This window comes from Anser anser (genome assembly GCF_964211835.1).
Source record: "Anser anser genome assembly, chromosome: 27".
In the NCBI taxonomy this organism is placed as follows: domain Eukaryota; kingdom Metazoa; phylum Chordata; class Aves; order Anseriformes; family Anatidae; genus Anser; species Anser anser.
This window is the reverse complement of record NC_139748.1, coordinates 7,812,217-7,840,156: the sequence shown is the minus strand read 5'-3', so window position 1 is coordinate 7,840,156 and position 27,940 is coordinate 7,812,217. Positions and strand designations below refer to the sequence as shown.

General features: G+C 47.0%; 1 protein-coding gene and 1 long non-coding RNA gene across 3 annotated transcripts in view; one reads left to right on the top strand and one right to left on the bottom strand.

Annotated features, from left to right (window-relative positions):
• Nucleotides 1-17,122, top strand: part of LOC310887197 — a 20,959-nt gene extending 3,837 nt beyond the window's left edge. The window contains exon 2 of the long non-coding RNA XR_014575687.1: nucleotides 537-17,122. This is a non-coding gene — a long non-coding RNA (uncharacterized lncRNA). The remainder of the gene's footprint in view (nucleotides 1-536) is intronic.
• On the bottom strand, nucleotides 16,750-27,940 carry PI16 (peptidase inhibitor 16). Of its 2 annotated transcripts, none has more exons than XM_083812863.1 (6): nucleotides 25,554-27,940; nucleotides 22,858-23,076; nucleotides 22,103-22,212; nucleotides 21,208-21,296; nucleotides 18,550-20,433; nucleotides 16,750-18,163 (listed from the first exon to the last, which is right to left on the bottom strand). In XM_083812863.1, the coding sequence occupies exons 1-6, from the start codon at nucleotides 25,707-25,709 to the stop codon at nucleotides 18,024-18,026; spliced, it is 2,598 nt and encodes an 865-aa protein (XP_083668989.1). In that variant the 5' UTR covers nucleotides 25,710-27,940; the 3' UTR covers nucleotides 16,750-18,023. The 2 variants fall into 2 exon arrangements, with proteins under 2 accessions (XP_083668989.1, XP_083668990.1); XM_083812864.1 differs by having other exon boundaries at nucleotides 16,750-18,160.

The following is a 27,940-nucleotide window of genomic DNA, read 5'->3' as shown; positions in this document are numbered from 1 at the left end:
CTCATGAGTTACTGCCGGCTGCAGAACATGTAAGAGAAGAGGCAGTCCAGCAAAGGATATGACCAGCATGCCGCATAAAGTGAGGTTTGTGGAGACTAAGAGGTAAGTATTACATTATTGTGATGATAACAATGAAAAGTCACCCCGTATATAACACCCCATGGTTTGGTGAGGTCTGTACCAGGCAGCAGGGTGGCAGCTTCACGAGCATCTCCCCCAGTCACGCCCAACCGTGCTGTTGTGTACTGTGGCTGCTGCCAGCACATCAGAGTCACCATGCTGCTGGGCAGAGGGACAGAGGAATAGCTCAAGAGAGCTGTCCATACCCTGCAGGGCGACCCCTGCCCATGGGAGACAGGGCAGGAGGTTTCTCCTCACCTGCAAGCACCTGTTGTGCTTCCTCCTTCCTCCTCCTCCTGGCTGAAGGGGTCTGTGCAGCAGCTGTGGCCACATTCAGCTTGGTTGACTGCTCAGCCAGCATTTGTAGGTTATAATTTAAACTTGCAGGATGGCCTGTGCTGATGTTTTTGTGCCAGGTATGGTGACCCGAAGCAGCTCCGCATGGGCAGGGAGGTTCTGGGATCTACACCAAGAATGCATGGAGTGGTTCTCCTTTCCTTCAGTCTTGGCTTGCTCAGCACTGTGCACCAGCTCTGCTGAGAAGAGGTCACAGGAGAACTGTGTGGCATACCTGTGAACAATGCCAGGCTGATTTGCTTGTACTGAGTTTGTCAACAGAAGTCTGAGGGCTAAGAGTGGAGTCACCCACAGCATGCAAGGATAGAGGGTCCCCAAAAGCCCCACTCAGAGCAACAGCTTGGGTTGTAACATTTTTCAAGCAGGCTACACTCCTCATGCACACCACCAAAAATGAAGTCAGGTGCTGATAACAACATGATCAACAGCTTGAATATCTGTGCCTCTGCTCCCAGGGTTCCTGTTTGTGGGAGAAGGATTGAGTTGAGGCCCTGAGACCTGACTGACCCACAGGGAGGACACCTGAGACCATCCCTGCAGCTGTGCTGCCTTGGGAGCATGCCAGTGTGGTTGAAGAGAGCTGGGATGAATGCAGAGGGACAAAGATAAAGGGGCCAAGGAGGTTTTTACTCCTTTCTTCAAGGTGGTGCTGCTAAGCTAAGCAGGCTATGAAACCTGACCACTCAAGATGCTTCAATCCCACAGAAATAAGATTGCAGTTAAATTCTCCAACATCATCACCCAGTTCAGTCTGACAAGTCATCAGACAGCCTGCTAGGGGATTACTTCTGATGTTTTAAGTCTACTAAAACACCTTTATTCCCTGGCTTCACTGGATATGTGCCATTCACACACTGGACATCACCTCAGAAGTGGCTGCATCTCAGTGGAGGACATGGTGGCATATAATGTACTGGTCCCCAACACAATCTTTGTTGCACAGCTTGCTCTTGTTTGACCTGAATTCTTCCCTGCTCTTCAAAGAGGCAGTGGAGGAAGAGTCCTGCAATGAGCTCCCCAAGTAGAGAAACGTAAGGCTGGCTATGCCGGTGCTGACAGCCAGGATCAGCCCCTGGCCTGGGCCTGGATCCAGCCACAGGAGCACTGTGGGAGTTCCCATCTGGATGTCAGCTTTGCAGTCTGGGCCTAGGGGATTAGCTGAGATGTGGTTTCCAGAGCAGAGGAAAAGGGCTAATGAACAGAGATATGTTAAAGAAGCAGGTAAAAGCTTTCTGTCCTTCAGGGCTGAAGAGGAAATCCTGCAGCGGGTCAATCTGGATACAATTAGTGTCCATTTCTCCCTGTGTAATCAACCCATCTGTCTATCCCTGTGCATCAGCAGTGCACACCCCACTGCAGGCAGATGCCTCCCAGGCACTGTTGTTATCTGCATTTGCCATGGATGCTCCAGGTAGCCCAAGGACAAGGCTCACTCTGAGCCATGGATCCAACAACTGCACCTGTTCCCTCTGCCCTCCAGGCTCAGCAGGAGCTCTGGGAGAGCTGTGGACAACAAACCAGCTGCGATCACTGCAAATGGGAGGATCAAGCACAGGAGAAGGCTCTCCAAGAGGATGGTGGGTGGGTGTCTTCTCCAAAGTGCTTTACACTTTCTGGAGTGATCTTTGTAATGTACTGATAACTTCAGTTTTCCAGACACTGCCTACTCCCCTGAGCTCAACCTTATTGTAAGCAGGTAACGGTAGATTATGTTCAGGTGCCACACTGAGCTTGTAAAGTTGTGTTCATCACATGGGATCCTGAGTACTGGTTCAGGTGTCCGTGGTTCCGGTGTCCTGTATACTCAAACTGTATGAACTTGAACTTACATTAGCTCTTGCTTCTGTCGCATTTTGTCATCAGAGTGTCTTGAGGGATCAATCCACTGTACTAAGTGCTGTCCACACAGAAAATAAAGATGGTCCCAACCTGAAGCAGCTTACACAGTCAGCTCACATCTCTCCCGTGTATTAAGTGATACAGGCACCTAAACTTCTGCCACTTGCACAGAGAGACAAAACATCTTTACCAGCCAGAAACAATCTGAAGTATGCATCACAGGATTAAACATCTAATTTGCTTTCAAGGGGCACTTGTTGCTTAACTTCTAAATGCAACCTATTGTCATCCTCTATTATATTGTCCAGGATTGCAATTTGGGTCCTAAATCTTCTGATTTTTATTTGTTTTCCAATGTACTGATTTACCAATAAGGAATAATGGAAAAGCAAAAGAAAACAGCAGCACTTGTTTGCATAGGCCCTAAATTGTTCTGTGTTGTGCTGCTACTCAAACAGAAACAATAAATCCTACTCCCTGGACAGAGAGGGGGTTTGGGGTGGTGGCTGAGTAAAAACAAGGCCAGGGAAGATAAACAACCAGAAAAATACTGCTTCTAGGAAATAGCAATTGAGGATGGCCAATCAACTGATGGGTCAAAGCCAACACAACACCATCAATTAGCAAAGGCATACTGATATTATTTCTCCAAGGCATTTTTGCATCAATAAAGAGGAAAGAGAAATGGATTTGTGTTACAGTATCTGTGGTCAAACTTGGCTGCAATTAGGAATCTGTATAGTTTCTGTGTTGGAAAAGGGGAGTTCTGTAAAGAACTCTATAGAAAATATGTCCATGGTTCCAGAAGGGCTCTGCCAAATGGGTGCTGAAGATCTGTCTGTTGGTGTCATTGTCAGAACTGCTGGAGGTGGGAACATTTGCTAATACTCCTTATTTTAGAGGGCCAGCTTTCAGCAACAGTTCATTTCTGAAAATGCAGCTCTGAAAACTCAGCCCTCAAGGCTGTGTGTGACACTGCCTTGTGTTCTCTTTGCCAGATGGAAAGGAACACAGCTAAACTTACAAAGTTTCAGAGCTTGCAGAATGATGTGGAAAGAACTTAATCTCAGATTTGCAAATCAAACTTGACCTCAGTTCCTTGAGCAATCAAAACTGTCACAATTTCTTTTCCATCCAGCCCACACAGGATGGCCTGGAGGGAGTCTCACTCAAAATGGGTAACTTTTGGCATCCTGATGAAGTGCAGAGTCTAAATGGATTGCTGTGTTCATATCTAAGGAAGGCAAACAACCTCCATCAGCACCAGTGGTTACATCTTTGTTAGGAACTTTCCAAACTAGGTTACAGCCTCTGTTGTGGGATTCAACTTCAATGTTCAGTTGCCTCAACAGACACAGAAGGTGCTTGAAGATACTTAAAATGGTCTTTGGATGAGCTCAGGACTGGCCAACATACTAAATGGTTTGGTTTGTGGGATCACAGAAATCATAGAATCATTAAGGTTGGAAAAGACCTTCAAGATCATCTGGTCCAACTATCACCCTACTACCAATGTCACCCACTAAACCGTGCACCAGGTCCAACCTTTCCTTGAACGCCCCCAGGGACAGTGATTCCTCCACCTCCCTGAGCAACCCATTCCAATGCCTGACTACTCTTTCTGAGAAGAAATGCCTTCTAAATTCCAAACTGAACCTCCCCTGGTGCAACTTGAGACCATTCCCTCTAGTCCTATTGCTAGTTACATCTGAGAAGAGGTCAACCCCCAGCTCCCCACAACTTCCTTTCAGGTAGTTGTAGAGAGCAATAAGCTCTCTACATAGAGATAATGACGAGCAGCTGATTTCCACAGCTTTACAACATGGTAGGGAAAAAAGGAAAAACAAAACAAAACAACAACAACAAAACAGAGCTAAAGTACAAAGAGTTCTTTGGATTGCAAGACCCATGGCAGTATCACAGTTCCTGTCTCAAGAGCCCCAGTTACAAACAGAAATTGGCAGTCTTTTTCTCCCTACCCAGGTCTGATCCAAAGACAGACAGCATTCTTTGGTCTGTCTACCACCCAATGACCCTCCTGGGCAGCAAGTAAACATGCATTGAAGAATGAGCACCATCTCCTGCATTCAGTGATTATTTTCCTGAGGAAGAGAGTCTCCTGGGGCCTGAGTGTGGTCCCACATGACTTACCAGTGATGTGCTCCTGGTTTTTGACCAGCCTTTGCCCAGGTAGTAAACCCTTAATAACACTGAAAGAATGAACAGCAATGTCAAGCATGTTAATGGCATTCACGCCCCCCCCTCTCCTAATAGAAAACAACGTCCCAATTCTCTCAGTAGCTCACATCCACAAAACCTATGCATTCATGATCTCCTTCCCTTGCTTACATGGTCAGATTACCCTCCTCTTTCCCCATGCTAATAAGCCTCCAAAAACCAAGTGAGCACACCCTCTTGTTTACTCTTAATTTCTTATTCCCATCTCTCACTCCTTGTACACCCATTTGACTAAGTTATATTGAATAAGCAACAAGTGCTGAAGAGTTATGCGCAGTTTTTTGGAGGCTATAAATGTCTTCAATAATCCCAGTCCCATTGCATGTCTATAATCCACTCTCTCCAGCTCTGGACCACCAGGAGGGTGCTGCATAGCAGATCTAGCCTTGTTATTGGGAAAGGAGCACATCACATTATTTACACTATTTACTGTCCAGGGAAGTTCAGGAGTTTGACATTATTGCGTTGGTTTCCGTTCTCCTGCCCTGTTCCCTTTGGGAGCTTTATCAGAGAACAAGCCCCATGGCGCTGGCTATGGTGGGACTGGAGCCTGCTGGAAAGGAGGTGCCCACCAGGCCTAGGAACTTTGCGTAAATCCTTTCAGGACAGGCAATTTGACCTCAAGTGGCTTGGGTGAGCTCAAAGTCCCAACCCACGTCTGTCCTGCCACGTTGGTCTTGCTACAGGGCTGGACAGGGCCGCTCAGTCTGCAGCAGGAGGCAGGCAGGACGCAACCAGGCATCCTTGCCAAGTGTTGCAGTTCCTGTTGAATCCACACCCTCCCCTTTCCCTCCCTCTCCCCTCCCCGTCCTTCCCGGCCTGCGTCTCCCCTCCCTTCCCTTCTCCCTCCCATTCCCAGCAAACAAAATGGCTGCTGCAGGGCCATTTTGTTTTCTGCCTGGAAGGGGGAAGCAAGAACACTGGGACTTGGCTCTTTTTTGGAGGCTGCAGCCATGTTAGAACCCAACTCTCCCTTCTCGACGTGGCACCGGCTGTAGCGGGGGAAAAAAAGGACCTTCTGGAATGAGACCAAAGTCAGAGACAGAGAGTGGGTAGTTTTGGCATATGTTGAGCACTGAAAATGCCTGGAATTGCCAAATTGAGCTTTTGTACTAGCAGAGTAAGGCTACTCGGTGCATGCAGAGTCGTGGGGCTGCACGGTATAGCTGGATGGAAAGGTTTGTTCACTATATTCAATAAAACAGCCCTCCTTTCTTGTGTATTTATAAAGTACCAGTGAGCACTGTTGTCTAATTTGTTTTTGGACGGGCGGATGGTTTTACACATCGGCTTGGTATGATTAGAGCCAGTCATTGCCGGACAGTAGCATTTTAACCTGTTGTGTGTCCTCTTGTTTTTGGTGAATACAGGGTTTGACCATTGATCTGGCAGTGCCTGAATTTAGCTAACGGGATCTGGAGGATTTTTCTAGGTATTTTTGTTTTGTTTCCTGCCTTAAAAGCTTTCATCTTGGGAATAAAAATATTAATTTAAATATTAAAAGAAATAGATGCTCCTGGCTTTTTAAGCACTTGCTTTTCTTGCCTGGATCATGCAATGCTATGATAACAAGCTGTTTACTGCACCACTGTCTGCACGCATTAAGGTGTGGTACACATCAGATACACGATGAACAGTAAGGTGCCTTGAAAGTTTAAGGGAACTTGGTGGCATTACCATACAATGTTGCACAGAAACATGGCAAAAATATCAGAACATGTGCCAAAGAAAAGTTTTTTTGTTTGTTTGTTTGTTTTTTACTTTAAGTGATTCTGCATTACCCTCAGTAGCTAGGATATCTTCTCAGTTAGTAGTCATGACTCTTTGTTCCCGGACACTTGGAAAAACAGCTTTCTGTCCGGTGGCATAGGGGGATTGGGCTTTGATAATGTGTCAGTGGGGTGATAGTCTCACTTTTCCTGGAGGGACTGCTCAGACATCTGGAGAAATGCAGAGAGAAGCTGGGAAAGAGAACAGAAAGTTGGGAATTGCTGTTCTTAGATAGAAAAGGTATTTGTCGCCATATCTGCTTGGCTTTTCTTTTACAAAAGGACAGTGCAGGCAGTTGCACTGGAAACAGTGGTCTCAGAGCTGGTGCTGTGTGTGTGGACACTGGGCAGGTGGTTTGTGTAGCAAATTAAATATTTTGGTCAAAATATATGTTAGGGGTGGACATTACCTTTGTACCTTTTGTGAGCAGTTTTTGAAGTGAAAATCATGAAGGAAAGCAGTATGGATGGAAGAGTTTATAGAATATTACAGGAAGATATTACATTATCTTCTTTGTTTAGATTTTTGGGTTTTCCTATAGACTTGAATACAGAGCAGTTAAAAAATAAACATTTTTTTCTCTTATATCTCTTGATTTTAATTATTTTTAAGAAATCATGAAACATCAATAACATTTGTTTTTAATTTTATGACAAAAAATGTGTTTTTTTTTTTCTTTCAGGAAAGTATTGCTTATAGGCTAATTGACAATGAAAATATATTTACGTTTAGAAAAAGTATTACCTTTGTGGCCAACTCTAATAATGGATTTATAAAGGGTTAATAAAACATAAATAGTGTAACAAGCATGTTACAGATGCATATATTGTAGATAACAATACTGCATTGATTAATGATGATCCAGAAATTTAGAATCATCTGATAGGAATTGAGACAAGCCCTAGCACGAGTAGGTATTCATTAATTGTTAATTGTTTAATAATTCTTTATAAACAAATGCTGCAACATTGATATGAAATGCTATCTACATCATTAAAACAGCACGGAGAAAAAGCATTACTGAAACATGGGGTTGCTGAAAGAATTTTAAATATTTTTGCTTCCATTTCCCTTTTCCACTGTGCTTATTTATAGCACCTTTGATTAACTCTTCTGCAGAGTGGTGTTTTACAATCAACTCCAGGGTCAGGTGTCTGAGCAGTTGGATTGTCTTGCTTTTCTGACAGGTCGACATGGTTTGTGTGATGTTAAAATAAACTTGTCAGTATGGCTAGTTCAGCAAGTGTATTTTTTGCCTTCTGGTGGCACTGAGTGCTTCAAGAGATTTTTCTGGACCACTGCTGCTTTGCCTATTCCTTGCTGCTGGCAGTGTGGGTGCATGCTCCAGGGCAGTGTTTCCATCCAGCCCAGAGCAAATCCAAATACATTTACAGCAATATTGTGTCTAAAGCAAGCGAACAAGGCAAAAGAACTGGTGCAGGCACACAGCATTGCTGCATTCCAGCAACATTAGGGAGCTAGTGAAAACTTTCCCCAGCTTCTTTTTTTTTTTCTTTTTTCTTTTTTTTTTTCTTTTTCTTTTTGTCCACTTGCTTTTCATTTTCCCACCCTGGCAAGGTGGCAAGGCAAGGACATGAAGTTACTACAGGCTTCCCCACTGGCAAAGCTACGGAAAGAAAATGGCTGACAGTCAGCCATTTTGTGTCAGTGCAGGCAGCTGGCTTAATGTAGGTTTTGTGTTCATCAGGGCTGGTTCTGCCCCAGTTCATCTGTGACTCCAAGAGGCTGAAAAGGCTTTCAGAGCTTCAGGGCCATGATTTCCCACTGGGAAGTCCTGCCTGTCCCCGGCACATTTTGGCACCAAAGTACTGGACTGCATCTATACAAAGGCTGAAAGCAGCGTCTGCTTTTAAAGGAGTGACTTTGTTCTTTCATGGTTTCCTCCCCCTTCCTCCATTTTATTCAGTTCTCCTTAATAAGCCAGATCAGCACCTCAACGCTTCAGAGCTGTTCCAGCTACTTTCCGAGGCTCTGAGGCAAGCTCCATTCCTATCCATGCTATCAGTATTTTAAAGGCAGAGTTGGCCCTGCTCAGGCATCGTTTTTCTGCAGATGGACCAAAAGCTGGGGGATGCCAGCATGAGTTGTCTCCTGGGGGTCTGATCAGCTAGTTCATCATGAGCCCAGGTAACTGAAAAGCAGTGGTTTAGGTCGCCTCTCCCTCCCAGAAATTAGTAGGAAAGCTGGACGGGAGATGCCAATTTTTTTTCCAGCGTAAAGGATCTTGCTGTGAAGAAATATATTAATCCTTTACCTGCCAATTTCCCCTCACCCCTCCAAAGACACCTAGACAGCAGGACCATGCCGTGGCATACTCTGAGCATGGGGATGTTCTTGCAGTCTTTCTCAGAAGCTGACTGAGCTTTTTCCAAAAAAAAAAAAAAAAGAATTTGGCTAATTTTTAAGAACTCATGTGGATCTGGAAGGGGAAAACAGTGGTACCACTCCCTTAAACTTTGTGCACAGAAAATGGTATTTTTCAAAGTGGCGCAGCTCTTCACAGTAAAGTATCTAAAAATCTTCAGAAACTCTGGGCTTAAATAACTAAGAACTTAGTGAGTGGCTTAGGGTTATGGGCCCCTGACTCTTACAGACCCTTTTGGCTATTCTATGCAGAATTTTACATAGCTGCATCACATTTAGGCACTTGTACATCTAATGCAGCAGTGTGCTGGAAGGGAAGTCTTCATGTCTGGAAACCAGGGCAGAACTTGAACACAGTTCACTTTGGTGACTGCCCTGGGATTTTGCTGAGAATCTCAGCAGAAAGAGTTTGCACAAATCTTATGGCTGTATGCATATATGCATATGCATATATTGATATGCCTCTTTGTGAAATCCCAGCAGGTCTCACAAAGCTTGTGAGCATTCATTTCTATTTTACTGAGCTTTTTTCCAGTATGTGTGTAGTATTCTCTCTCCCAGGATCTGTGATTCTCCTGCAAATATTAGAATGGAGCACGACTTTTTCTATCTCTGTGAAATACTGTTGGTAGAGGTGGATATCAACCTATCCTGTCCTGGTTAGGCCAGCCCAGGCAAGCCATCTCTGTGGCAGTGTGACCAGAGACTAGAGCAGGACTTGACAATGACGGTTCCAGTATCAGCTTTCGTATGGACTTGCTGTGTGATCTTTGGCAAATTTGGTCACCTCTCTGTTTCTTCTTTCCCCATCTTTGGACTTCATGATTTAAACCATAAGTAATCCAGGAGAGGGGCTAGCTAGCCTTGCAACTTGTATAGCAGCTTGAACAATCAAGTGTGACAGCGATACAAAGGCTGGGATAGTCATACTGATCCCTACTGACCATAGCACTTCTAAATCTTCCTGTTTGACTGCTTTCCTCATGAGTCCTGGCAAGATCAGGATTGTAGTGTCAGCAGCTCAGTATTCCCAAAACCTGTACTCATTAAGACAATTATCATAATTAAATCTCCTGTTTTCAGGATTGCTTGTATAAGTCAGAAGGGATTTTTTTTTCCTCTCTATGTATAATTAGATCTATGTAAACTAGGAGTTACTTACTTAATGTAATTTCCCATCCACAGTTTGATATTGGCCCGAACTCCTATTCCCTGCAATGGTACCAAAAGTGACCTTTTAAATGCATGGCCTATACAACAAGTTTATATGTTTAAAATAATACAAAACACCAGAATGGGAATCAGGAAATGATTGTTTCTCTAATTCACTTGTTAAGGGCCTCATGGGAGAAGGTGAGCATCCTTTGCAATGGGCATTACCTGATGTGATCATCTGGGGCCATTCACCTCTTCAGTACTCAACCACTGCAACAACTTATGGCTTTCTTGCCACCACAATCCCTCTGGTTGCTGTCTGTGGCACTAGCTTAATCTTTGAGAAGCTGAAACACTTTAGAATAGAAAAATCTCAATTTGGAAGGATACCCGCAAGGATCAAGTCCAACTGCTAAACTTCTGACTTTAATCTAAACTAATACCCCTGTTCCTGATTGTAACTGCTATGAAGCTCTGACTGGTGTTGCATGCACTAAAGAGGCTTATTTAACCTTGGTGCATCGCTTGCTATGCCAATAAAACTGGAAGAATAATATTTCCCATCAGAAGGCTATTTGGGATTCAAAGTACTTGGCACTGTGGATGGGCTGGGTACTTAAATGCTATACGAATCAGTCCTGCAACACTGGTTTTCTGACATTACTTATATCTAATCATACTAGGAGAGGCCTGGCAAGGCTGAATTTGTCAAAAGAAATTAAGGGAAGTACCTGGACTGTGTTGACTGCCAGTGAGAATGACTTCTGGACATCTCTGCAAAGGAACAGGGGCACTTTACAAGCATCACTGCAGAAATATCCTTGTACCTACTCATCCTAAACTCTCACCTTAAGAATTCCGTCTAAAACAGACCTTTCAGAATCTCACTCATTTGGGCTATTGCCTGTTAGCTGTGGAAGCACAAAGCACAGCCTTCGTCCTTTTAAAAACTTCTGCCTTAGCCCCAGCATATCCCACCGCAGCAGTTAGCAGATGTTCAGGGAGGCTGGGGACCCCTCTTGCCTCAAGGTGCTGAGTTCCCATGGGAAGTCCTCCTTTGGGTCTCTGCTGTGCTGCACATGCAACCCCTTTATTGTGCTACTGATGGCTTCCTTTTTGTTATATCGTTCTTTAATATTTTAGGGGAACTCTTTCTCATTTCAAGAGGAACCTCAAATGATTCTTTTAAGTGGCCAACTTAATACCTTGCATCTGTGTTTAGGTGTACAAAGAATGAAAAATTCTCAGAAGGTGAGACAAGGGCTTGGGGAGAAGCCAGTCTGTCTCAGATCCATGCTAATATTGACTGGCTGTGCTATAGCATTAAAGGGACACCAAGCCTGCTGTACTCGTTTGTTTAGGAAATGAGATCTGCCTTAATCTACTCAATACCATTACATTTGCAGCCTAAAAGCTTCCTTGTACTCATTTATTTCTGATCTGCTCAGTTCCCTGGAGTGCACAGCAGCTAAATTAATGAATTATTTTATATGGTCTGTCAGGTTTGTTCTAGATATGCTTTGTGTTCAAGAGGTGAGGTCAGCCTGCCTGCATGTTATTTGGCATTACTGCAGTTTCAGGAGGCTTTACTAACTACATGCATGGCCCTGGGTTCAAAGGGTAGGGCTGCTGCTTCCATAAGGACATGGGTGCATAAAATTTGCAGCCAGCGTGATTGCCAAGGATACGTTATAGTCAAAGTGGACAGAAAGGGGTTTAAAGGAGGAAAGAGAGCTACAGGGCAAAGTTGGGTATGAGACTCAGTTCCCCTAACATCATAAAGTCTGATGAATTTTCATGCATTTCTCTTTACAGGAGCCACAGAGCAGCCAATTCCTGGATAATGGTCATCTCATTGCCTTAGATCACCATGGTCCCAAGCTGTCCTTGAGGCTGAGGTAGTAGATTGAATAGTTGTGGAGTCCTATCCTCCCTTTGAGCTAACTATACAATCTACTGTCTTTCCTAAGGAGACAGTCAGGTCTTCAGTTCTCATCATCTACTTCAACACCAAGCATGGAGACGGATGGTGCAAGTAATCCTATTCTTACAGAAAGCCAGTAATGTGGCTGTGAATCACACAAGACCTCTGTACTGCTCTGTGGAGGTGAGGTAGTAGGTTGTATAGTTTGGTGGGAGGGATTTTATCCCATTTCAGGTGATAACTATACAGTCTATTGCCTTCCTTAAAGAGCAGCAAAACCATTGGAGAACTGGCTCAGCCACAGAGGTCCAGAGGCATCATTTCTTTCCGTTGAGGATCCAAACCCAGAGCAGGGCATTGCTGACCAACTCAAGGGGTTTTTTCTTACAGCATCCAGGATTGCATTATTCCAGGGACTGCTCCATGCTTAAATCATATGAACAGGGAGCCACTATATATTTAAAAAAAAAAATGTGTCCCTCTGTTTAATGGGTGCAAGACAAACAAGGAATGAGCTGGTGCCTCAGCTCCTGGTGTTCGGTTCTATCCCTCCCCACCCCCACCCCCTTTTATTTTTCTGGAGATGAGCTCAAGTTGTGAAGGGTTTAAGTGTGTTGTTCTTTCCGGTCTATTCTCAAGTGTGGAGGGAAGTGTATTTGTACTTTTTGGTACAAAGAGGATAGATCTGTACTTGTGATTTAAGTTTGTTGAACTCAGTTCTGAAGTTTGGATTAAGAACTAGAGCCAAGAGTAAGTTTAGCCTGTGGACTCAAAGCCCCGCGAGCTGATAGATTTTGGCTGGTTGGCCTCTGCTCAGTAAGTGCATTCAGGTTTTGGACAAGTTCCCAGCTCTACCCTGTTGTAAAGTTAAAGGGTATTTCTTTCGAATTCGATAATCTATATCAGCTGAACTCACTGATATGCAAACCCTAGCGAGGAGATTAGGGCTCGTGTATTTACCTAGAATAAGCCAGCAATTTATACTAACACCCTGTCCTAGATGGGAGACAGGTGAAGAAGAGATGTGAGGCGAAGGCAGCAAGTCTAACACTTCTGGGTTCTCCCAGGTAGGAAGCACTGACATCTGACACTAGACAAATGAGAAGACAGCACACTACAGAGCTCTAGCACTTGACAACAGACAGAGAAGAGGTTTTTCCCTTTCCAAGAAGCAGTTGGAACTATCCCTCTGCCATATTCCAGAGTAAATAGGACCAAGATCATGAGTGGGACTGTAATATGATCAGGGCTACACCAGTTCTTCAAGACTGAGGGATGTCCCAGGAGATTATCACGGGCAACACGCTGTCAGGGAAATGTGAGATCTGAGACACTGGGGAGCAAGGGCAAACTGAGGACACCTTTGCAGATGAAGTGGGAGAATAAGAGATGCAAAAAGACGTTAGAGCCCTCAAATTTCAGCCTGGAAGCGAGAGATAGGGAGAATGAGACCTGTCTGCTTGGGCTATGGGACTCCCAGAAGTGAAGCAGTTTGTTTAAGGCTCTTCTGCTTCTTGGGATGGGGTGTAGCTGCAGTAAGGCTAAGATGTGATTTTTGCAGGCTGGGCAACAGCTGGTGGGTGGGGATGCTGCAGTGTCTAGCATCAGAGGAATGCAGCCCTCTCTCCATAAATCTGGCTTTTCAGCTGTCCTGGGGACCTGCCACACAAAACTACAGCTTGCTCCTCTTCTACACATTATTATCCTCTAGCTGCTTGCTAAGGGGCAGGCCTTTTCTACCCCCAAGATTGCTCAGAAGGTACCAAAGAAGAATAGAGCAGCACATCAACTTAAATATTTAAGAGGTATCCCCTAGAGAAGAATTAATCCTTTGTGTCCCAAATTGAATCAGTTCAGCTCCATCCATTGCATTGATGTTAATGTGGAGAATCTTAAGCAGCAAGGTGGAAGCCACCTTCTTAAGGTGGAAGCCAAGAATAAAATATTATTACTAGGGATACTCTCTTGTAAAAATAAACTTGTTTTGACTTTTTTTAAAAAAAAAAAAAAATACTTTTTACCGCCTTGAAATGAGCACAGCTGATGAACTGTGACTAGGGCTGGCCAGCGCTCCTGACTGTGTGTTCCCAACCAAATTCTCCATGTGACTGAACCCCTGAGCAGGAAGGGGAAACCACAGCCAGGACATTATAAGGGTGTGGGGCAGATGGGATTGGCCATGCAGCTGAGACCGTAGGTCTTTCTGTCAGTGCTCTCTAGCTGAATCCCACTGCAAAGCTCCGGGGCTGTAGCTCGGCTCCTCTCTGCTTTGGACAGCCATTGTTATAAGCACATTTGTAAATCTGATACAGATTTCCAGATATACCAATTATCCATAAACTGAGGTCCCCACCACGCTAGCAGGGCAGTGGCCATTTCATAGCTGGTGTCATGGCCCGTACTGTAAATTCCCGAGGACAGCACATATGCTGCCACCCACCCTTCCGATTCACCATCTTCAGGGGAGCTTCAGGAGCTAAATCCAGATGACCTTCTCTCCCCCAGCCTGCAGTGAGCACATCCACCTCCCCACTGGAACACAGGTCCTGGGGCTTCAGGGAAATGTGCAGGTGGGGTTCATGCAGCAGCCAGGTCTTGTAAACACCACAAATCCCCTGATTTCAACCCAACTGGCCAAAACTGATGGTTAAATGCCTTAAAGCGTGCTGAGACGCTATGTCAGTGAGCTCAGAGCCTGTGGGATGGAAAATTGTGGTGCTGTGTTGCCATGGTGATGGGCCCCCATGGCACAGGAATTTGTTTCCTGCCACCTCATAGCCTGCTGCCATGTAGCCCATGCTCAGACAAACATCAAAACCATCAACCCAGTGTCATGGGGCATCCTTCAGGGGTGTTGTGAGGGGATGATGGCAAATTGTCCATAAACAGGGCCTGGCCACCCTCAGCAGGCTCCACTATGGCCTGGTAGCTGCTGTTTTCCTTCAGTTGTCATGGCAAATGCCATCTGCTACCCTAAAATACCTACATTTTTCCCCAAGGACTTTGGTCACATGGGGAGGCCAGACAGCAAGAACATGAAGCACAGTCCTTTTCTAGCATGGTCCTCTTCACCACTGAAAGGATCGCCATATACAAACCTGCCACTTCTGCCACACACAACTGTGGGACTGCCAAGCACCGGCAGTATCTTTGACAGGTGCTTGGCTCCTTCCCCCCCTACCCTGGAATCTCCCACCAATTCACCTCAATGCCAGAGCATCCTTCATATCAACCCCAGAAATGGGGTGGAAATGTGGCAAAAGTCTCCCTTGAATGTTTTGCATCTTTCTGGTATACCCCACCATAACCCTGGCCCACCTTTACCATATAGACACCTTCTCTCCTTCCCTAAATCCTCCTAATTTGGGATTAAACCAAACCACTCCAAATCCCCTTGCTGGCAGGTCTCAGTCAGGGAACATGGGGAAAAAGAAAGGGAATTTTCTTCTGTTTTTTGAATTTTCTGTTAGAAATAACTCTGTAAATAGGTCTTTGCACAATTGCATGATTACAGAAGTCAAAACCTTAACGAAAACGAAACAGTTTACAGAAATCAGCAGCCTCAAAACCATGATAAAATACTTAAATTGTAGAATTATTTACATAGGCTCATGCCAGTGCTATTGCCAGCAGCACTATTATGTCCAGTTCCATAATGGATCCCAAGGCTGGGGATGGTGAAGTACCCAGCTTTGCAAAAAAACACAGGTGTTGACCCAATATCTTGATTTTTGCTGGAAAGAGGAATGCTTTTCTGCTCTTTTAATTGTTTGTTGGGAATTAATGCTGCACTGTCCTTTACCCAAATGGAAAAACAGTTACAGGCCTGAAATGCTCTGTCTCTGCCTTACCCTTTGTGAGGCTGCAGCCCCTTACAGCAGGTGAACAGCAGCTGCTCTGGCTGTAGTTCTATCATTGGTCTAGTGACCATCCAGACCCAGGCTGGATTTTTTTTCTCCCAGAAGCAGCTCCACAGCAGCTTGCAAAAGCTCAGCCTGCAACAAGACTATGTGAAAACCATGGCACCTGAGCAGGAAGCTATTTTTAATCTGATTCTTAACTATATCTGATGCTTCTGATTAAATTGAGCACTAGACTCTCCAGAGGGCTGTGCAGTGAAGTTGAAACTGCTCAGTTGTCCGTGGTGACTCTCCCACTGCCATCTGCTGGCCACCGTTCAGCAGGGCTAATGGTGACCATGATCTAAAAACAGCCCACAGGCAGCTGGTATCCTGTAAGGGATCTGGTGCTGCTGGGCTCCTGAACCAGGACTGCAGGAAGAGGTGAAACACAGAACCGCAGGGCAGCCTTGCCAGGCAAGGCAGGGGTGCAAGAATAGGGGAAAGCAAAAAGCAAAGGTCCAGTGCCACCATTGCTCCTGTGCAGCAGGTTTACTCCTCACAATAAGAACTCCATTCTTCGCACGCTCTTTGTGGCTGGGTGATGTTCTGCAGTGAAAACACTGCAGAAATGCAGAGTCTGGGGAAAAAGCAGGGGAGGACACTTGCATTTAACTTTTTTCTTTACTGCAAAGATGAAACAGTGTGTGTGGGTGGGAAGAAGCTGACTGTTGGGCCTCTCTAAATGCAGAACCAGAAGCACTCTAGCCCTAGGCTTTTGGTTTTTATTTGTTTGTTTGTTTGTTTTTCTCTGAGCGCTCTTCCTCTTTTTTTCCTTGCTCAAAAATTTGGGGACAAATTTTTTTTCTCTGCACTCATCTGGGAGCTAGGGGAATATTTCCTACATCATGCTAAATCTCCTCCTTCTGCTGCTTTTACCAAGGCTTAAAAACATAAAATTGCAACTTTACAGACACCAGCACCCAGATGCTTTAGGAAAGTCAAGAAAACGTTCAGCACTCCACAGGAGCTACACTGTCTTTTAGCAATTCTACTTAAACACACAAGCAAGATTGTTTTATAGATATAAGCTGGTCTTGGATACCCCAGAAAGACAGTGCAGACTTTCAGAACAAGATTTATTCAGTGCATGCTCTGGGGATGCACAGGACACAGCATCCTGGGGGGATAGACAAATATTGGACTTAAGGTCTTTCTCCACCTCATCTATTTACGAAACCAAATGATGCAACAACCAGAGAAGGGACTGGATCTTCTAGTCCCTTCTGCTGGTCTGCAAAACTTGTCACTTATTTAACCCACCTTACTGGGAATCTTCAGGTGAACAGAGCAGAAACATGGAGGGCTAAAACACGCAGCGCTCCGGAGAATGAATACCATCCTGCAACAAGGCCTGGAACCATTGGACCTCTAACATCATCCAATTGGCTCTCTCAAGCTGAAATTGTACCAGCACACCTGATTATTTTTTTTTCTTCTGGACCAGGTTCCACCACCCACAAAATATATGTTAGCTGGGATCTGTATCTATTTTCAAATACATCGTACACTTAAGTTATGCAAAGAAGGAAGCCATGCAGAAGAAAGCTGTATGAAGAAGCCAATAACTCCTCTCTAGAGCTGAAGGTTTGTCTTCTGTGCAGGCACATGCGTAAAATAAAGCCATGCCAATGGAGTAACTGTGGAATGGGTACATGAAGTGAGGAAGAAAGCAAAGGTTGCAGATGTGAGAAGGAGAAAGGAGTACATATAGGTACTGGCCATAACTATACCAGAAGCAGAAAGGAAATATAAATCCTCTTCTGTAGAAAAAAAAAAATGCCACTCTTTTGGAAAAGGAAGGAAGAGGTGATAAGTCCAAAATTGAGACAAACAGGCACATCGAGAGGAGAAAAGAGCATTTTTGTTAGAAACTCTTTCTGGTAGGCAGACACCATCAACCATGTGTTGTCTACAGCCTAAACACCAAAGCCAACAACCATGTCTCATTGCCATTCTGGTTTCCAAGGCATTCTGCTTTCCCTGGAGACACAGTGCGGCAGGACCTGCCAGCTGCACAGGGGGATGAGACACCTTATCATTTCCTGTTTGGAAACAGACCAGAAGCCCAGGCTTTCTGGGAAGAAAGGAGAAGCATTGGTGTCCAAGTTCACAGGCGTTATGGCAGACACCCTCCTGCCCTTGGGCCTCCTCAGAAGGGGACTGAGGGACATGGGATGGACAGTTGCCCTTGGTACATCAGAACCAGTCAGTGTAAGAAGAGAGTGTGTCAACCTGAACTGTCCACGGCGTCTCCCAAGTCTACCAGGGTTGTGGGACAACCAGTGCTGAAGAAAGGCTTGGTGACTGGTGCAGGGACAGCTGAGAAAGACTGTTCAAAGCAGAAGGCCCATCAAGATGACACTGGGTAGGAAGAGTGAAAGGCCCCAGCAGGTACGGGGGGCTCCAGCTGTGGGCTGATCCATGCTTTTCTGGTCTGAGTTTGCCTCCCGTTCTTCAATAGCCAGAGTATCTGCTGGCAGAACAACAGAAAACCAGGAGTTAGAGGGAAAGATCTGAGCAAAAGAGAAACTCCAATTCATGCAGGTCCTTCAGTGATGTGCACCAAGACACCCCGAGGTGCAAGGGACAGCAGTGCACAGATCCAGCAAAGACATGGCACAGCTGGTGGGTGTTAGTGAGGAGCAGGCTGTAAACAAAACCATGCTTCATGAACCAGACATCCAATCTGCCCCTTTCAGTGTTAGGGGAAAGAGTGAGGAAAAGGGTTGGTGCCACACATGAAATGAGGATCCAGAGGACCAGTCTGATACTAGTTCCTCCCAAACCATGCCCCAAGCTGCTTGGGGATCATTCAACATCTACACGTCCATGCCAGGACAGACTCCACAATTACCTTACCTGAGAGGGAGGACTGGAAAGCAGGGCTCTGACCCTTTTCTTTGGAAGATGATGTTAAACGCAAGAAGGTGGGTTCTTCAGGACTGAAGACCACTGACTTTGAGGAGGTTAGGCGCTCAGTTTTATTGAAACCTAACTTGATCTCTGGAATAACTTTGCTGAAGGATGGAGGTGGACTGGAAAAGAAGAATGATTTCTCTCCCCCATCCTCTTTCACACCTTTATTTGTTTCTGGGACTGATTTGGGGCTGAAGGCTGTGCCAATACTTTCTAATAAGGTAGGATCCTCTGTAGTTAAGCCAATGGGCTCTCCAGTGGCTAACTCTACATCTGGAAATATTTTATAATCCATGTCTAATGTGGGCTCAAAGGAAAGCGTGAGCCCAGTTGCCGCAGTTGGATTGGGTCTTTCTGTTTCAGTGTGTTCTGGCTTTGTGGTTGTGGTAGGTTTTGTTATCATCTTTGCTGTTGAGGTGGTGAGATTTGGCTTTGTTGAAGTTGTATAAGTGTGTGTTGGCTTGGTTAAAATGGTGGTAAATGTTGGTGAGGTGGCTGCTGGCTTGGCTGTAGAAGGTTTTGTCTTGGCCATAGTTGTGGTGGGTGCTGGCTTGGCCATAGTGGTGGTGGATTTTGGCATGGTAGGTACTGTCTTAGCCATAGTGATAGTTGTGGTGGGTTGTGGTGTGGTTGGTGATGGCTTAGCCACAGTGGTGGTTGTGATGGGTTGTGGTATGGTGGCAGGTGCTGGCTTAGCCATAGTGGTGTTTATGGTGGGTTTTGGCATGGTGGGTGCTGTCTTGGCTGTAGTGGTTGTTGGTTTTGACATGGTGGGTGCTGTCTTGGTCATTGTGGTAGTTGTGGTGGGTTGTGGCATGGTTGGTGCTGGCTTAGCTGCAGTGGTGGTTGTGATGGGTTGTGGCATGGTGTTGGGTGCTGGCTTAACCATAGTAGTGTTTGTGGGGGGTTTTGGCGTGGTGGGTGCTGGCTTAGCCATAGCGGTGGTGGGCCTTGGCGTGGTGGGTACTGTCTTGGCTGTAGTCATTGTGGGTTTTGACCTGGTGGGTGCTGCCTTGGCCATAGTGGCAGTTGTGGTGGGTTGTAGCATGGTTGGTGCTGGCTTAGCCGTAGTGGTGGTTGTGGTGGGTTGTGGTGTGGTAGTGGGTGCTGGCTTAGCTGTAGTGGTGTTTGTGGTGGGTTTTGGCATGGTGGGTGCTGGCTTAGCCATAGTGGTGGTGGGCCTTGGTGTGGTGGGTACTGTCTTGGCTGCAGTCATTGTGGGTTTAGATGTTGTGGGTGCTGCCTTGGCGAGAATGGTAGTTGTGGTGGGTGCTGGCTTAGCCATAGTAGTGGTTGTGGTGGGTTGTGGCGTGGTGGGGGGTGCTGGCTTAGCTGTAGTGGTGTTTGTGGTGGGTTTTGGCGTGGTGGGTGCTGATTTGGCTGTAGTGGTAGTTGTGGTGGGTTGTGGCATGGTGGGTGATGGCTTAGCCGTAGTGGTGTTTGTGATGGGTTTTGGCGTGGTAGGTGCTGGCTTAACAGTAGTGGTGGGGGGTTTTGGCTTGGTGGATGCTGGCTTGGCTGTAGAGGTTGTGGGTTTTGGCGTGGTGGGTGCTGGCTTGGCCATAGTGGTTGTGTTAGGTCTTGGCATGGCAGTTGTTAGTGTGATGGGCTTTGGCTTGGCTGTAGCTACAGTGGGTTCTGGCACAGTAGGTTTTGGCTTTGCCATGGATGTGGTGGGTACTTGTGTCTGGGTTGGGGGTATGGTTGTGAGTTCTGGCTTCGCTGTGGCCATGGTGGGTGATGTTGTAGTAGGTTCTAGTGTGGTTGTGGTGGATGGGCTTTTCTTTGTTGTCAGAGAGGTTGGAGTGGTCTCTTCTACAGTGGATTCTGGTAATAGATGAAAAACACCATGGGTTAGCACTGGGGTCAACTTACCCATTGCTGTCCAGGCCTCTTGTACTGAGGGGCCAAAACTAAACACAGTACTCAAGGAGCGGCCTCACCAGAGCAGAATACAAGGGGATGATCACCTCCCTGGTCCTGCTGGCTGCACTATTCCTGATACAAGCCAGGATGCCATTGGCCTTCTTGGCCACCTGGGCACACTGCTGGCTCATGTTCAGGCAAGTGTCAATCAATACCCCCAGGTCATTTTCCTCTGCACAGCTTTCGAGCCACTCTGCCCCAAGCCTGTAGTGCTGCATGAGGTTGTTGTGGCCAAAGTGCAGGACCTGGCACTTAGCCATATTGAACCTCACCCCACTGGCCTTTGCCCATCTACCCATCCTGTCCAGGTCCCTCTGCAGGGCCTTCCTACCCTCCGGCTGATCAACACTTCCCCCCAGCTTGGTGTTAGCTGCAAACTTAGGTCACTCTGGGCCATCTCCCACTCTTGGGTTCCCAACCTGGAGACATCTCATCTCCCTCACACAACCTCCTGCCCCTTGGGGATAAGGCAACAACTGCTGGCTAAGGGGGTTATGAGGTCTGTGTCCAATCCTCATCTAGTGGCAGCTGACCAGTCTCAAGGGCTTCCATCCCACGTGATGCCTCACAGTCCAGGCCTGGAGCTGCTGGTCCAGGTTCAGAGTTTGGACCCCAACCCAGGGGTCTCTGTCCCAATAGCCTGTCAAGGCACATACACTGCTTTGCTTCACTTACCGCACAAGGACTTGACACACACTCTGCCTTCGGGACACTGTGAGCAAGAGGGTCCTTCTTTGTATGGCTTTCGGCCTTTCACATTACCCCTGGAAGCAGAAGACACCAAGAAAAAGAAAGTGTAAGGAAAGAGGGGAAATGCCAACCCCAAAGAGGGGGGGTTTGATTCAACTGGAATATCCCAGCCAAGACAAAACTCAAAATTAATATAAAAAAAAAAAAACACAGGTCTTGGTCTCCTGCCACACACTTTCAATGCCATTTACTCAGTGGCCTGACACTAAGGTGGCTAAAACCAGGGAAGAAAGTTCCATGGACCAGGTCCTTCACTACCTCCTAGAAAAGAGCAGTTGGTGGACATTTGGACACATGATTTTTGTCTCCCCTCTACTAAACAACCCTAAGAAGGTCTGCTGTTGCTCTCCATCTCCAAGTGAGTGGTCCCCAAGGCTAGCCCCAGGGTTTCACAAGCAGGCACCCACCTCTCCTCCCATGTGTAACCCATCCTGCTGGTACAATACATGCTTCCTGACCCCTTCCCAGGCCATCACTGCTGCTATTGGGGAAAAACAAGGCACAGAGCAGGTAGGTGATGTTTGTACCCTTAGTTACTGCGACATCAACCTTGGGCAGCACTCTGGGGGAGTTCCCTCCCTGGTCTGTGGCAGGAGCTGAACCAGACCTCAGGAATCCTCATGGGCAAGAATCGACAGACAACCCTTCCTTCCTTCGTGACCAAACCAAGATAATAAAGGCCTTTCTTGAAATTGCCTTGCTTTTATTTCTGAGCAACGCCAAAAGCTTTTCCTGCTGTGTTATAGGGATTGAAGGAAGGGCATTTCCATTGCAGAAGCCCCATCAAAATGAACCAAGTCATGCAAGGCATAGGACTTACGGAGGATAATAGTTGCAAACAAGCAGGTACATGTCCTCTGTTTCGATTCCATCAATCTTCTCACAAAACTTTGCCCCACAGCCAATACGATGTGTGCTTGCCCACACCACCTAAGACAAAAACCAGGGGTGAAGGTGAGGTGATTGGATGAAGGCAGACGCCCTGTTGGCAACCCATCCCCTAGCCTTGAAGGCTGCTCCGTCATCACACCAACACCCCCCTTGTCTCAGTGTGTGCCCCAGAGACCACATGCCCATGTTGCTTTCACATTCAGAATCCCGCTACTTGCCTCTGTCTGGACCACCTTCCCAACGTAGAGCCACAGCCCACATACTCAAGTGCCACAGCTTTTCTACCCTATACTTCACCCAAGTAGAGCATCACTACCTCTGTTTTGGTCCTGGGGACCTCCACAGATCCATCCTGATATTTACCACCACCATCTATGCTCTTCTCCACTCTCACCCATCCACCCAAGCTGCAAAGACACACACGCATCTCATGTCTGCCTAAGACAAGCCAGCACCTGGCTCTGCTGTGTAGCCAAAAAGCGGTGCAGAGCATTTTTTTAAGAGAGGTCTTATCTAAAATGCTGGTTATGTTTGGCACCGTGCCCAGATTCCCCTGTATCAGTGATTCCTACCTGGTGCCCAGCATTGGTTCCCCATCTCTTTGCAACGACTCTGAGAGGACCCAGGACTCTGGTACTGCTCCTTTCCTGACAACCCTCTCCCTCTGCCCCAGCAGGCCAGTACCTGGGTGTAGTGACCACACATCTGCCCAGGGACACACATGGAAGTCGTCAGGTTATAGTATTTCTCTTCCCCGTTCCAGTCCTCCACGGCAAATTCCAGATCCAGTGTCGGAGCCATAGCAAAGAGGTTTTCTCCCCGTCGGCCCCTCTCCTTGTTGTGGTCCCAGATGCATTTCTCCGCGTAGGCTTGGGCAAAGGCCTCCAGCTCTGTGTCCCAACTCTGAAAGGACCTCAGTGTCAGCATACAGAGAGGGACACTGGGCTCTCCAACATGCACAAGGACATGTGCCCCTGGGCTCCCTAGTTGCAATCCCCCATTGATGAGTAAAACTAAAATTGCTAGTCAATACACGGGTATCCCTGAGTGCACTCTGAGAAGTCCTCAGGAGACAGGAGCTCCTCAGTCTATCTCAGCACAAAACAAACCTCAACTTACAGATCAAACTTGTAGGTCAGTGCTGCAGCATAACTCTCACAACCTTGCCTGGAGCACCCATAACATCAGCATCCTCAACTCAGCATGGAAAAGCAATGAAGAAGCAGTGAAGATGGAGGAAGGGAGGACGCTCACACTGGGTCGCACAGGAAGAAAGCAGGGGATATCCCTCTGACCAGGGTGGGGATGGGAAGAGAGCAGGACACGTCTGCCCTGGCAGCTGCACAGGTCCTGGAAGCACATGCTCCTAAAAGACATAATCTGTTCCCCTGGACCCAAAACGCAGCAGCTGCCTGCCTCCCAAGAGCCCCACTGCCAGCTGAGCCCCCAGGCCCTAGTGACCATGCTGCTATGCCTTGCAAGGAGACATATGAGGAACCCTGCACCACAGCTGCTTGGACTATTCTAACACTATTTGATGGAGACAGCAGCTTTGCTTCTGCAGCAGGTTGGAAGGCAGCCCAGCAAACAACAGGTCCTCAATGGGACCTTCCTGGCTGGAGCCAGAGCTGGATCTGGAGTGGGACAGAGCACAGCTCTGTTACAGGGCATTGCCACTGGGGTGTCAAGGGGACATGGACTGGCCCCCAAGCAGTAGCACTGTAGGTGAAGGAAACACTGAAATATCTGGGTGGGGGCACAGACAGCTAGTTGACCTTGCATCATGGCCCCAAGCCAGGCTGAGAGTGATGGCTGGAAACCCTGCTGGGGAAATGCTCACCCATCTTCCTCTGGCACAGAGCTGGGCTCCATAAACAGCAGGCTCGCACCTGCAGGATTTGCCTCATTTTTTAAAAAAAAAGTGTATTTAGGCTATGAATCCCCCCCAATGCCTAACTATTTCCACAGCAACAAGACCCATGTCCCAAACAGAAACACAGGGTGACATCAGCCAGGCATGGTGCCGCAGCAGCAGGCGACCTCAGAGACAAACACAGCACAAGCAAAGTCCCAGGGAGGAAGGCAAGAACGGCTCTTATGTAGAAAGCCTCTAATAAGAAATTGTTAGGGCTGCTTTATGATAAACATTTAATGTGCTTCAAAGAAAGCCTTCTGCTCTGCAGTGTCTGTAGGTCTTGTGTTTAAGCAAATCGTATTAAACTAAGAGACAACACAGCCTTGCAGAGGGGAGCATCTCGAAGCACGTGATCTGCCATCACTCCTACAGCCGGCAGCAGCACTCACCAGATCAGAATTGCCACCGACTTAAGGACCTTGACCCACATTTTAGGCACCTGAGAGATTGTTTCCCTCATGCTTTCCCTAAGAGTTTGGCTCCAAAGCCCGTATTTCCTGATTTTTCTGTGCCTTGCTGTGGTGGGCGTCCATGGAAATTATGGTGCTTAGGGTCTTCACACTATTCCCTCTGAACCTAAAGTCTCTGGTTAGCCCCCCCATTATGCCTTAACATCGCTTCTTTCTTCATTTGCTCAGCAAGCACCCACTTACCAGCCCACGAACGTTTAATTCAAGTGGTGCAACTTCAAGGCCAGACAAGAAGGTCTCCTCTGACTACACTGTGACCAAAAGAGCACAACACTCCAAATAGCTGTGATGAACAGCTCTCTTGGTCCTCTGCATGTGTTGTAAACAGCAAGGAAAATAACCGGGTACAGGATAAAGGGACCAAATAAGACAAAAACCAGCACCGGCTCAAGAGGTCATTTTTGCTTCCACTGCAGCCACAATTATTGGTGGGCACCTGACTCAGTTTCTTACAGAAAAATGGGAGATTCTTCACCTCCATGTCATCACGCACAGGTCATGGTAGGAAGTAGGAGCGTGATGGAGAGCCCAAACTGACCTGGTAGTCATGCTTGAATTTGATATTCCCTCTCATAAATTAAAACCCAATCACCTGCAAAGGCAAATAAAGCACACTAGGTGATGCTTCACACAGGTGGTGGAGCAGGATTCCTCCTCCAGCTGCAGGGCCCCACTCATTGCAAGGTCTCAGTGCAAGCACTTGCCTTTCCTATCCATCACAAGGAGCTCCAGCTCCTTGTGAAAGCTGCATTGCTCTCACAGAGCATCAGGGGACTCAGATCACACTCGGGAGCTTCCAAAAATCATCAAAGTCAACTCTGTAAGTGAAAGGAAACTCAACTCTTTAGAGGCAGTTTAGGGAACCTCTCCATTGATACCAAGTTGCAACCCTACACAATAATTGCTCTGCCTCCCAAATCCCTGCTAGCATTAAGATTGAAGCTTGCACTACACAAACTCCCTCTGAAATCCCCCCCACAATAAAAGCCACTTACCATCTTCAGCATATCCATAGCAGGAGGAGAGACCTGGGAGCGGTATTTATTATGCCCATCCAAGATTATTCTCTTTTCTTCATCAGTCAGGGACCAGCTTAGCTCCAGTGCAGTGAGCAACAGGAAAACAGGAAAAAAACCTGTGCTCAGCATCATGCAGCCAGCTTCTGCTCTTAGCAGCCCACGGCTCTGGCAGTCAGATTTAAAGCACCTCCCAAAAGCAAGGAACACCCAACAGCTTGAAGACTGGGGAGGAAATGTATTTATTAGAGGAGGATTTCAGAGCCACATGGAACACACCCATCTCACATATCAAACTTGATAGAGAAGCAGCAATGTCTAGTGCCAATGAGCTCGCAGGGTCCACTCCCTGAGACAGACCCTGTGCATGAATCGTAATTCCCTGCACTGGCGTTTTCATCCAAGCCCCTGCTACTCCAAATCTCAGACGCTGCCTTAACCATCAGTTATAGGGTTCCTTTTCCACGTTTTCTCCTAAACTGCAGTAATTCCCAAGCAACTAGCAAATAAATGCAAAGCTCCATTTTACACAAGGGTCTTCCCCTGTCACTGGGACACAGCCATTTCTAGAAAAGAAGGCAACGAGATGCAACTGCTGAGAACGGTTTGCAGCACTGTAACCCCCAGGCTGGGAGTCAGACCCCACCTTATCCAGTCCCTGCATCTGTATACTGATCATGCCACGGGAAAGCAGCAGGCAGCTGGAAAACAGCCCCTAGGCTCTCCCAGCCCATTAGGAAGGCAGGGGGTAGCAGAGAGCTGATGCCCCTTTGCCCCTTCCCCATGCCATCAGGAAGATGAGGGAAGGAAGAACAGGATGTGGAGCTGAAATTGCCCCCCAAAAGGGGAGTTAGCAGGCTCCAGGTCTGGCTGGAATACCAGACCATTTTCTCTGCAGGGACAGACTGCTCCATCCCTAGCCAGACACGTGGAGGGCTCAAGCTGAGGTGTCTCAAACTGCAAAACTGCATGCCACACCACCTGCCTTGGAGACTGTCTGGCAGAGACCATCCCACACGCCTGCCACCTCTTCCTCCCCATCTGCGATTGTGCAATCACTCCAGCTCTGCTCCTGGATCTGTCTTTGGGGATCACAGGCTATTAGAAAGGATCAGCGAGTGGGCAGCCCTAGCTAGCAGAGCCAAGTTAATCACGCAGTCTGCTCTGCCTCTCCCCCCCATCCTGCTTTGCACCGCTCTGATCACCTCTCTTGCCACAATTGCTCTCCCTACTGCCCGCCCCGATCTCTTACCTCTGTGCATTACCTTCTCCTTCATTAGGTCCAGGGTTTACCATGCTCTCAAGTAGCCCAACAATTTCTGCAAGAAGGGTCTGAGGCTTCAACTCATTTGTTCAAATGAGAGGTTCACATTTATTGCTAAGGTCAACTACAGGCCTGGAGTCTGGGTCAAGGCAAAAAGGCAAACCTGTCTCCATCACAAGACATCTCAGCAGCTCTGCTGCTGCAGCTCTGCTGCTGGAGAAACAGCTAGAAAGGAAAAACACTGGATCCCCTCTCCTACCAGCGAGCTCACTATGACCTGTCTGTGAGGAACAAGGCAGTGCTAAGACACCAGTGAACTTGCTATTGTCTCCAAGTGATGCAGAGATGGAAGGGCCAAGCAGCAAGTAGTCCCTGGCACTATAGCACCCTGACTAGGCCTTACAGAATATAGCATAGCAACAAGGAATAAAAAAAATCAGGGGACACAGTGCTCTCCAAGAAAGCAGGCCTGGAAGAGTCACAACCAGGGCATGTGGCTTATGGGGAGACAATTCCCAACTTCCCAATCTGCCCCAATGGCTCTTTTTGAAGCCAGCATCTGAAACATGGAGATTAACAACAAATGGTCCAAGCCCCACCCTGGAGCTGACAAGCTCGCGTCCAGACAGCATTAGGTAAGTGCAGGAAGAATGCAGATTTCCTACTGCTCACTCAAGGAACAGCCAGTCCACTGCACCCCCGGGAGCCAACAGCCTCAGCACAAGACAGGAGCTATGCGCTGATACCTGATGGAGTGTAAAGGGCTCAGCTCAACACTGGTGGACTCCAAAAAGGCACTGCAGAAGAAATGAAGCCTGGTTTCCTACTGATTCACATCCTGAGGGTCTTCAGCATGGCTTCTTGGGTGTCTAACAAAGCTAGCATATTATCCTGGTAGAAGTGGGATCTTTCTCTTCTACTTGCCTGCTTTTATCAGATCTGGAAGAGATTATCATCTTCTTCTAACTCTCTGTCAAGGTTTGGCTGAAATAAGCTGAATTGTGAAGGAGTGACAGAGGCTGTTAGCTAGAAGAAAGGAAGGACAGACGTAGCTGTTGCATCACCTTTGCTTAGGGAATCAGGTTAAAACTGGCAAATTGTT